The 11,779-nt window shown below is 46.4% G+C and overlaps 1 protein-coding gene and 1 non-coding gene across 2 annotated transcripts; both read right to left on the reverse strand.

The window, feature by feature from the left end:
* Positions 1–6,539: 6,539 nt before the first annotated feature.
* Positions 6,540–6,611, reverse strand: Trnae-uuc. The gene has a single exon. It is a non-coding gene; the product is annotated as a tRNA-Glu (tRNA).
* Positions 6,612–8,211: 1,600 nt separating this feature from the next.
* Ccdc115 (coiled-coil domain containing 115) lies at positions 8,212–11,717 on the reverse strand. Its single transcript, XM_005359903.3, has 5 exons — positions 11,531–11,717; positions 11,344–11,447; positions 11,180–11,262; positions 10,313–10,444; positions 8,212–8,769 (listed from the first exon to the last, which is right to left on the reverse strand). The coding sequence occupies exons 1-5, from the start codon at positions 11,639–11,641 to the stop codon at positions 8,657–8,659; spliced, it is 543 nt and encodes a 180-aa protein (XP_005359960.1). The 5' UTR covers positions 11,642–11,717; the 3' UTR covers positions 8,212–8,656.
* Positions 11,718–11,779: the final 62 nt, after the last annotated feature.

Genomic DNA, 11,779 nt, shown 5'->3' on the forward strand with positions numbered 1-11,779 from the left:
CTGCACACACAATACCTGTCAGGCCAGCATGGCCTGCTGCTCCTACTGTTGAGGATACTAGGGAGGGGAGGCCAAAAATCCAGTCTCCAGAGAGTGAAAAGGCTGAGATCTGGTCTTTAAGTCACTCTCCTGAAGTTGATTTAGAAAGGGTACTTCTCACTCACGTCATGGCCATGGAGTGTGGCAAGACAGCAGGGACTAGAGAGTGAAACACTAAGGGTCCCATGTAAAAGTTGCCACTTTTCAGAGGAAGACTGGGTGCCCTTCCTCACCTGGGTTTCATCTGAGTAACAAAGCCTGTGTGAAAACAAGCCCAGAAACATACAAAGAGAAGGGTGGGACCACAAAGATCTTCCAGGGGTCCCACATGGCCCAGTTCTCCTTGGCTCTGTTCCCTGCTCATTAGACCACTCTCAAAAATGTGTTTTCTTTCTTAATAAACTTCCTGTACCAGGACAGATGAGGCTACACAGAGAAACCCTGTTTTGAAAAACCAAATTAAGGGGGCTGGAGAGATGGTTCAGAGGTTAAGAGCACTGATTGTTCTTCCTGAGGTTCTGAGTTCAATTCCCAGCAATCACATAGTGGCTTTTGCAACCATCTATAAAGATATCTGGTGCCCTCTTCTGGTTTATAGGCGTGCATGCAGACAGAACATTGTACACTTAATAAATAAATGTTAATAATATAATTATGTATAAATATAATTATATAAATTCTTGTATATTATATAAATATAATAATAATCTTAATAAATAAATCTTTTCTTAAAAAAAGAAAAGAAATACTAAATGAGAGTTGGGAATTGCAATTCATTTCTGTAATCTCAACATTCTAGAGCCTGAAACATGAAGACTGCTTTGAGTTTGGGGCTAGCCTTAAAACTAGCCTAGTGAGACTCTTTCTCAAACAGCAAAAATAAAAATAATAAGTTAAATGAAGATGGTTATGTTTTTCATTTATCTACAAATACATATCATTTTCATATAGCAATATGTATTAACTAATTATGCTATTGGGGCCTCTCTAGTTTGACTGAATTTGCCATCAGGGATTCAGAGGTGGCGGATGGGTTTTAGAAATAAGCCGGGGAACAGTACCAGGAGTAAGTGCCCCTTATTGACCTGGAGACCTGGTTCATATCCGCTCAGGGACCAGGAAGGTGGGGTCAAAGGAAAAGGTTCCATCTGTCTGCAAACAATGCTTGGTACTTCGGTGGCCTGGAAATGGAGCTATGCTTCCTTGCTGTCTTCGGTAACCTCAATTCTCACCTCAGAAGCGAAAGGAGAGTTGATTCTGGAGCCAAGTAGAGTGACCATGGCCCAGGAACACAGAAGTAGGCTACCAAATTCCATGTTCCAATGTGGCAACGGTTTAATGAAGTTTGGCTTTGTTTTTATGAGGTGGGATAATATTTTTAATTAAAATGATATTACAGCATTTCCCCATTCCCCAACCTCCCTCACTCCCTTTCAAATGCATGGCCTCTTTTATAATTATGTGCAGACACATACAAATATATAAATACAACCCGCTGAGTCCATTTAGTGTGTTTTGTGTGTCTATGATTTCAGGACTGACCACTTTGTATTAAATGACCCATTAGGGGGCTCATCCTTGGAATGATTCATATGACAAGATATCTCTAAAAGTGCAATTATCACAGTTATCTAATTAGACTTAAGGCTCACCCAATAAGAGGGAAATTCATGCTTGATACTAGAAACCTAGCCATCTACCCAGGCAGGGCTCCTGGGTCCCTGGATCTTAGAAGAGCATCTACCTCTGTCACTTTAAACTTATCCTTGTTCCCACAGACAAGGGTAGGTACCACTCCTCTGAAGAAGCCTGTCTACAGTAAATGGAGACCATCACAGAAAACCACAACTGAACATAATGCAGAGACCAGCTGGTTGTGGGGAGCCAGCCCCAATGGATACATCGACAACAGGGCCCCTGCACCTAAGTTTCAGAGAACATCCTGGAAAAGGGAGAAGGGAGCCTGTAAGAGACAGAGGACCGGGAAGTCCACTGTGAGATTGTCTCCTAGAAATGACAAGGAAGTTACATCCATTGTATCTCAACAATGTGGCTGCCTAAACAAGACCTGAACAAAGATGGTATCAAAAGACACACTAACTCAGAAGGTGGAGAACCTATGGGAACTCACCTCAGACAAAGAACTATGGGCTCATAATGACTGCGAAAAGAGGGAGAATTAGCCTCTCCCAGGGACAGGAACAGAACGAAGAAAGTCATAACTCAAAGCATTTTCCCCTACAGTGGAGGACACCTTAGGCAGGTGGGTTAGAGCAAGCAGGGGAACCGGTGACAGCCTTTATGTGACCTGAGCGTTCTCAACCCTTTGGTTGGTTGGAAACCAGTGCTCTGCACATTCTCAAGGATTTGCCTGACATTCACGAAGATGTTAGACAGGGTTCAGAAGAGAGCAATAATGCGTGGCTGGAAAGGGGCTAAAGATGTCCCAAGACAATTTAGCTCCGTATTTGCAAAATCCAAACTCTTCATGATTGCTGACTTAAATGACATCACTTTGCTATGTAATCACATGAGATATAAGCACAAAACCAAACCCTTAATACTATGATTTTAGTTGAACGGTGCCAGAAATAAGTGTTGTGGGACTTTGCTGCCCTCTAGTGGTTTATCTTCTCAACCACAGACACACGGCCTAGGGCTACTCTTTTTTTTTTTTTTTTTTTTTTTTTTTTGAGACAGGGTTTCTTATAGCTTTGGAGCCTGTCCTTTGAAAGGGGTTTTGATGACCCACAGTAGGAGCTCCACAGAGAGGCAAACTCAGCTCTGGACTTCCAGGATTTGATGGAGTACTAGGGGACATTAACATATAGAGAGTTGATTTTAAGCATTCTTAATAAGGCTACTGGGTGAGTATATATTCATAAATTTGAAGTCATTTTGGCAAAACATTGTGAGAATTCTCCCATAGAGTAATTTTGATATAAAGTAATTGATGTGCTCTACAATAGCTTTTAGACCAAATGTTATGTTTTAGAAATGAATTAGTAATTAAACTATCTCTGGAACCCACATTAAGGACAGAGGTGACTCCTGTAAATTATCTTGTGACATCCATCCACACATGCACTGTGGCCTGTGCACCTTCATGCATGCACACATACACACAACAAATGTAAGAAAAAAAAAAGATTATAGCCAAACATGGTGGTCACACTTGCCCCTATTTTCTCCTTCTTGCCCCCGTGAAACTGTCTCCTCCCACCAAGTCCTCTTCCTGGTTCTATGTTCAAACGTTTTCATTTGTCATAACTATGTACCACTGTTTCCTAGGTCCCCTAGTGCCCCTGCCCTCTATCTTCATCTTCATGTCTCTTTCTTTTTTCCATTGTTACTGATAACCCCTGAGAACAATTAACGCTTCCCATATACACACGGGTGTGGGTCCATCCGCCGGGGCGTGGGCACAGGTAACCTACCATTGGCCACACCCTAAGGGAGAGCGACTCGCCCTCTCTCAACAGCTGTAGCTCCTCTAAGGATGGGACCTCAGGCCTTCCCTCATCCACACAGTCACTCACTGCTAATTACATACTTTGCTTTCTTGGTATTTAGTTTTTTGTTTGTTTGTTTTAGGGTTTTCCTTTGTTTTAAGTATTTTTTATATATCTTATACACTAAATTTCTGTCGGATGAATACCTCACAAAAAAATCTCTCCCATTCTGTGGGCTGCCTCTTCACTCAATTTCCTTTGCTGTACAAAAGTGTTTGAGTCTCTTGGGGGTGCCGCTTGTCGATTGTTAGGTTTCACTTCCTGGACAACTAGAGTTCTAGCCAGAAAATCTGTACCTATTTATATGTTGTAGTGCATCTTCTACTTTCCGACATGGTTTCTTATTATCGGGCTTTATGTTTGAGGTCCTTGATCCATTTAGAGTTGAGTTTTGAGCCGGGCGAGAGATCCGGTCTCATTCTTCTTCATCTTGAATTTCATTTTCCCCAGCACCACTTGTTAAAGATGCTGCCTTTTTTCCGATGTTTATTTTTAGCATCTTTGTCAAAAAAAAAAAATCAAGTGACTGAAGAATTCTATGGACTTAGGTTTGTGTCCTCAATTCTATTCCCTCTATTTCTGTTCTAGCGCCATGCTGTTTTTATGATTATGGCTCAGTGGTATAATCTGAAATGAGCTAAGATGATACCTCCTGCAGTATTCTTTTTGTTCAGAGTTGTTTTGGATATTCTTGGTCTTTCGTTCTTCCAAATACATTTTAATTTTCTTTCTGTGTGAAGAATGAAATTTTTGTTGTTGTTTGTTTGTTGCTTTTATGGGACAGGGTTTCTCTTTGTAGCCCTGACTGTCCTGGAACTCACTCTGTAGACCAGACTGACACTAAACTCACAGAGATCCTCCAGCCTCTGCCTCCCATGAGCTAGGATTAAAGACCTGTGCCACCATGCCTGGCAGGGGGTTTTAAAGACAAAAGAAAGAGGAAAACTCAAACAAACAAAATTGGAAATGAACAAGGAACTATTAAAACACATGTCATTGAAACTCAGAAAATCCTAAGTTATAAACATCTGCACCCCACTAAACCGGGAACTCTAAAAGAAATGGATTCATTTCTATCCACATATATCAAAACAAAAAAGAACACTTAAAGTTGGGAGGGAGATAACGTGGGGAAGACCTTGGGGGCAGGAGAAGGAATAGGGAGTAGGTATGGTTAAGATATATTTTATACATGTGTGAAATCTTCAGAGAACAAATAAATAAGGACATAAAAGATTTTTTTAAGGAAAGCGAATGTGTTCATTTTGGAAATAAGGGTAATCTACAGTAAATAACTTCGGTGGCCGTGATAAGAAAGCACAACTCTAATCCGTCTCCAAGCAAGCCTTTACACACAGTAAATACTGCAGAGGATCACTATGCAGGGCTGGAGGGACGCTCAGTGTTTAAGAGCATGTGCTGCTCTTCCAGAGGACCTGCGTCGGTCTCCTATACCCTCCTCGGGCGGATTACAAATGCCCGGAACTCCTACTCCACGGAATCTGGCCTCTGAGGGCTTCTGCGCGCGCGCACAAACACACACACACACACACACACACTGGAAATAATTATTTTTTTAAAGAAGGGATCACAGTGAGGGGAGGCCAGGAGAGACGATATCATATTGATAGTGTACATGCCCTAGGACCAGAGTGTGGGTCCCCAACACCCACATAAACGCTAGCTAATGTCAAAATTTGAGAGGTGAAGACAGGAGTTCCCCAGAGCAAACGCGCTAGAGTAGCTGAGCCAGCGAGCTCTCCTGCCTGACAGGGCTCTTGTGAGGCCTGGTGGTTATGACACACAAACACAGTACAGGCAGCCTTGCGTGTTCACACAGGGCCTGGAGTGCTGAAACCTACATGGCTTTGGACTCGACCTGGCAGGATAGACGGGCATCAAGGGCGAGGGTGAATTATTGTAGGTGTCAGTCTTCATACCTTCCACATAGATGACTTTTAAATCACTTGTGTTATGAACCAATATATAGCAATATATAGCAATATACAACCAGCGTAAGACGGAACAATCTGACTTCCTCGAGGCCCGTTTCTAGAGCAGTAGCCCCAGATTCCTGCATCCCTGTGACTCATCTGCCCTCTGAGCACTCACAATTGAGATACAATTTGCTTTTCCAGTGTCAGTAACAACACTGATGACTGAAAAATTTGCTGTCATCTGTGCTTTATAGCTCAGTAAGTTACTTCAGGCTGCCACTATAGGGGCCACTGCTGGCGTGTCCGCTGAGGCGCCTCTCAACACCAGGGTGTGTAGACACAGTGGTGGTGGTCTGTCGTCTGTCATCTGAGCCCAATGCAGTGGTGCACATCTGTAATCAGGAAACAAGGCAGGATAGGGAGTTAAAGGCCGGGCTAGGATACCTACAGGGAACCCGTCTCAGACGAAGAACGTTTGAAGTCAGTCCCGTACTGGAGGGAGGAATCACGCCCAACACACTCAGCTGAGAAGGAAAGAACCCTGACCGACAGATAAAACAGACAAACCTCATTAAGGAAGAAGCTAGTTTGCAATTGCCGCTCGCAACCCCGCGCATCTTACTTGCTGGAGGATGCGGCGTCTGCCCCCACCCCTACCCCCGCTTTCTGCTCCGTTCCCAGAAAGACTCTTTACTAGTTCTACCCCACATTTCTCTTCTTCTCAAGGCCAGGAAGTACCGGAAGGGGTCGGCAGAAGGAACTTCCGTATCCACACCCCACAGTGTTATTTTGAAAAATTAAATATTACTTTTAACTTCAATATCTATAGTTTTGCATTTGGATTGATAATATCTGATATAAGCAGTTACCGCGGGACAAAATAAGTAGTTAGTATTGTGATGAAAGCTGAAGTCAATTCATAGACTGATAAAAGCCATCCGTGCAGTGTCCTGAGCCTTCTGCACTCCATTACTATCTTGTGAGGTGTTAAGAGCCACAAAGTGACAAGAATAGCAGCGAACTACTTTTTCAGGACAAAAATGGCACCTCGTTCCCATACCGGGAGTCGAACCCGGGCCGCCTGGGTGAAAACCAGGAATCCTAACCGCTAGACCATATGGGAGCTGCCGGTAGGTGTCTCTGCTTTGTATACTATGATATCTACGTCAGAGGGGACGCTTGCCCAAACCCCACCCCTTAAATTTTTCACCGTCTTTACTTCCTGGGGATCCTCCGGCTGTCTCAGTCTTGTGACCGGGAGGCTGGAACCTTCCTTCTCTGTGACTGGAAATGGAGCGGAAGTCAGCAGCTAAACACTTTGCGGAGCTGTCTTCACCCTGTCCCAGCGGCAGCGGCAGCGGCAGCAGTGTCGCGCTTACCGGAGCCTGTCACACCCGGAGCCCAGCTACATAGTAAATACCTTTGTGCGCTCGATGTAGATTCAGTCCCGTGAACAGTGGCGTGATCAGCGGTCCACGAGAGTCCCTCCCGCAGGAAGAATTTAGGGTCATTACGACTGTGTTCGGTCCTTTCTGCCTGCGGAGATGTCGCTTTATTGACAGAAGAATGTTACGAAACTCATAGTGGATGCCTTTAATGCTTCCAAAACTCGGAAGGCAAAAACTGGTTATAATCCTGTAAGGTCCCACCCCTCCTGGTTTACACACTGTGCCCTTCTCAAACGAAAAACTAAAGGGCTGGGGGCCGTGTTCTCTTTAGTCTCAATAGTCCCAAGCATACAGGCACCAGGGAATCTGGAAGGGAAGTGCTCGCTTCTCTCACAGGCTTGTAATCTTAAGCTAGTCTTTTTGCTGCTTATCATCAAAAATTGGTAACAACCTGATGAATAGTTTTCAGATACTCAGCCAGAAAAACTTACAGCCTGAACTTTGATAGAAAAGCTGGGTGCTCGATTCACTGAACAACCCAGCGAAACCACAGCAATTACAATTCCCTTATTATTGCACTAATACAATCCCAAATGCAAAAATCATATAGACTCAACTTTCCTTAAAAACTGATTGAAGAGAGTCTGGAGGGATGGTTCAGTGGTTAAGAGCAGTCCCTGGTGGCTCTTCAGGAGGCCCAGGGTTTCCCAGCACCCATGAGGCTGCTCAAACATCTGTAACTTAAGTTTCAGGAGATCCATTCCCCTCTTCTTCGAGGGTATAAGGCAACCCACATGGTGCACAGGCTCACACGCAAAACACTCATAAATAAAATACAATCGACTTAAGAAACCAAAGAGCTTGGTGACAGTTACTGTAGCTTTCACTTTCTTTATTCACGTTTTCTGTAGTTTTACATATTTTTACAATTAAGAAGTAGAAAAACAATATAAGCAAAATCAACAAATTGGGAAGAAATATTTACACCCCAAAAACAGTGAGCCTCCCTCCCCAACATCAAGTCTCCAGACACTGCTCAAGTTAGCTCAGTAGAAAAGTGCAGTTGGGTACAGTTCCAGAGGGAGGAATACAAGTTCAGCAAGCCAAGAGGCTGGACTTCAATCCTATATAAACACGAGTGGGAAGGTCCCTTCAATTCCCCTGAAAGAATGTCAAAGTTTTTTGGTTCTTTTCCTTTCATAATAAAATACTCCCTCCTCCCTGACAGTCTACTCTGGTGTGTGTGTGTGTGTGCATTGTCCTATACTATTTTAAAGAAAAGGTCTGTTGCCCAGGCTAGTCTCTAACTGCAGGGCTTAAGTAATCCTCCTGCCTCAGCCTCTAGAGTTGCTGGTTGCTGGGACTAGTAGTGTAGTAGTGGGTATGCACTACATGCCCAGCCAGAGGTATTTCTATTGAATGACACTGTCCTGATCTGGCCTAAGTTCCCAGACTCCTTTTCTCCCATTACGATGCATGCAGTGTTCCCTCATCCCACTTGGCCCGTGCGAGGTTATTCACTTGTTCCCTAACTTGCCCAAAGGGCGGGAGGCTCTATGAGAACGTGGACCTGGAAGTGGCTTCCTACAAGCCGCTTTCGACACTGCTCCACTTGGCTCAGCAAACTTCAGAACTCAACTTCCTAATTCACAGAGCTGGGAACGATGCAGACTAAGGACATTTTGAGGAGGGCATTAGCTGAGGCAGGGGCTATTATGAAAGAAAGAGTAAGGCAGGGCATCCAAGAAGACTGCTCAGTGCCTCCGGAAGTAGATTCCGGTCAGGCAGGCCCAGGGTCCAACTCCTTCAGTCTTTTCTGGAGGCCCCGGAGCTGATCCCGACCCCAGGTGATTCGAGTCTGGAGGCTGGCTATATCTGCAGCCAGCTGAAGGCCTGGGGAGAGAAGAAGAATGTCACCACGGTATGACACATGGACCCCGTCCCCAATCCCCCCAGGGACTGTGAGTCTCAGACAGCTCTGGCCTCTAGAGTCTAAACGTTCCAAGTGTGACACCACTTGACCCACACCCTCACCTCCTCAGCACCTCACCTGTGCTAAACCAGCATGCCCTCCAAAACAAAGACACTTCTCTGATCTACCATGCTGGCTAGGGATGAGGACCTCACAGACCACAAACCTCACGGCCCCACTTCCTCCATCCAGCAAACTCCACCACTGCTCTGAGCTGCTCTCCCTCCACCCTCCCTTTGCACCTGATCCTGAACCACCCTCAATCCACCTCTAGGCTGCACCCCCCCTGCTCTCTGTTACTTGACCTCACCCAGTAGGCCAGGCAGTCCTGTCTTTCTCCCGGGGCAGCAGGATTCTCCCTAATCCTCCAGGGAATGCTTTCTCAGAATTCCTAGATTCTAAGATCCCCCGGTCTGTGAGCCCTACTCTCCAGTGTCTTCTTAGGTACTCCCTGGCCCTCAAATGATCTCACCTCAAGGTGTCTGTGCATCGTTGTCAAAAGCCTGGGAAATTAAACATCAGCACTCTACACTTCCAAACCTCCCTCCAGTGCAGATGCAGGTGCTGAACCACAAGAACTAACACATAATCGCCACTCAGCTTTCCCTCAGCGGCCGCCTGGAAGCCTGCCCACCACCACAGGTGAAACAGCTCTCGCCTCCCAACGTTCTGAGAGGACTCTTCTTTCCCTCACTCCTGCATCTAAGCCGTTAGCAAACACTGGGAACTTCCATTCCCAAAACATGTTCCCACTGTTTACCCCACTTCCAAGGCCTCTACCTACATCCCGTGACTGGCCCATCCTGGCACCTGCTTCCACTCTCTGCTCTCCAGTCTGTCCCCACTCAGCATCCCAAGGATTCTTGTTACTCTGTTGGCCCTACTGATTCATCCTGATTCTGCACCCGCCCATAGAACCTCACTAAGGTCTGGCTCCCTGGTCCCAGCTCCTTGTATTCCTGCTCTGCTGACTCCATTCCAGCCCTCTGGCCATCTCTGCCAGATACCCCACCCACCCAGGGCTTCTGCCCTAGTAACTAGACCAGTTAGGGCCTAGTAGGTCTCTTAGCTAGAACATAGTTCCTCCAGATCCCTCACCAAGTTCTTCCCTCGTCTCCTCAGAGAGGCCCTTCCTTCATAAACCAGCTCCCCAGCCACTCCCTCCCACGTTACTTTTCTCATGACTTTCAGAGCCTGGAACTACAATAAAAGTCTATTTGTTTGCCAGGATAAATATTCCGTTTGATCCCTGCTGCTATTATATCCCTTAGCAGTTGACAAACATGAACCTAGAATGCTGAGAACAGCAGTGAGTGCTTTGGGGGAAAACCCCCAGCAGACATGCAACACAGTTTGCTAGTGAAAACCTGCAGAGTCCTCCCGCGGTGCTAGCGTACAAGGGCTCCCTATTGATAGTGGGCTGGAATTCAGTACATGGCTACAAAGCCAAAAGGGTTCACTTACCATCCCGGAAGCTGGCCTGGGCTTGCCGAAGACTGTGAGGAACCAAAATCCCAAACCAGTTCAAGGGATCTTGAGGGACCACTGAGGCCCCTGACTCTTGGGTCTTAGTAGGACCCTTGCGCCTACGCAGAGCTGAAGACAGAAAAGTTAGAAACCATATAATCCTCGTGACCACAAAGAACTCATTAATCTAGTTCATGGTTCTGGAGAATACTGAAGGTTTGAAAATTCTCCCAACAAGTAGGGTGGTGGTGGGTACATCTTTAATCCCAGCACTCGGGAGGCAGAGGCAGGAGGATTGCTGTAAATTCAAGGCCAACTTGGTCTACAGAGTAAGTCCTAGGACAGCCAGGGTTTTTACACAGAGAAACCATGTCTTGAAAAACCAAAAAAAAAAAAAAAAGATAAAAGAACAAAGAAAAGAAAATTTCCCCCAACCTTTATGTGTGTCTGGGTTTGGAAACAGTACTAGCCTTCCCTTTGTAATCAGGTGACTTGTCTACTGACTCCAGAATAGAGGATTCTGTTTGCCGGTAACTGACCTTGCCCGTTTTCCCTAAATGTTCTGGAAGACCCTGAAATTCCCCATTCTTTGAATCAGGAATGATTAACTGGGATTAGAGGTTTATTTCCAAGGAACACGTAGATACAGAGATGCACATTTTCCGTTCAGCTGATGAGACTTCCTCTGACTGCAAAATCTCTCGCACTATAGAACGTCCCATCCAGTAACTCCCTATCAAAGAATAAGGAAAAGCTCCTCAAACAGCCCAGTCTCCAGCTTAGATGCGCTCCATTAACCAGATCCCGAACTAAGTCATCTAAATGTTCAGTGAGTTTGGGCTGACAGGAGGAAAGAGAACTCACATGCTTCGCGGGGCCCCAATTCTTCGGGGGTCTGGGAGTCAGCTTTGATCACCCTGAAGGTCTGGGGTCCATCCTGGGCCTCGCTGAAGGAGAAGGGAAGATGGATCTCTCTGGCCACAAAGGCCTACGTCCCGCCCACGCACACTCCATGGAGGGTGCCTCACCTGGCGCGCACGCAGACCTGAGGCTCCATACGCGAGGCATACTGCAGGGGCCCTACCGACTTGGCACCCATGGCATAGCGAGCCTTGGCAAGCGAGAGCCAACCCTGGGGGAGGCAGGAGAGACTTGAGACTCGGTTTCCCTCCCTGTGCCCGCCGTCGGTCCCTCCCTCCATTCCCCGTGGTCCACCTCCTCCACCCGGGCGTTTAACGCCGCCCGTTTCGCCTCTAGCTCTTCCAGGTCGCTGAGCAGCTGCAGGAACATCGAGTCCAGCTCCTCTCGCAGGGCCGAAACCTCCATGGCTCAGCCCCTCTCGGGACACGGAAGAGCTAAGCCAAACCTTCCAAGCCGCCTAGTCACCGCCCACTTGCATAGCAGCCAATCGGCGTCTGAGATCCGCCTTTAGGGGGCGTTCCTAGTCGTGACCCGGAAGCCAAA

The sequence above is a fragment of the Microtus ochrogaster genome, linkage group LG2, assembly GCF_000317375.1.
Source record: "Microtus ochrogaster isolate Prairie Vole_2 linkage group LG2, MicOch1.0, whole genome shotgun sequence".
NCBI lineage: Eukaryota > Metazoa > Chordata > Mammalia > Rodentia > Cricetidae > Microtus > Microtus ochrogaster.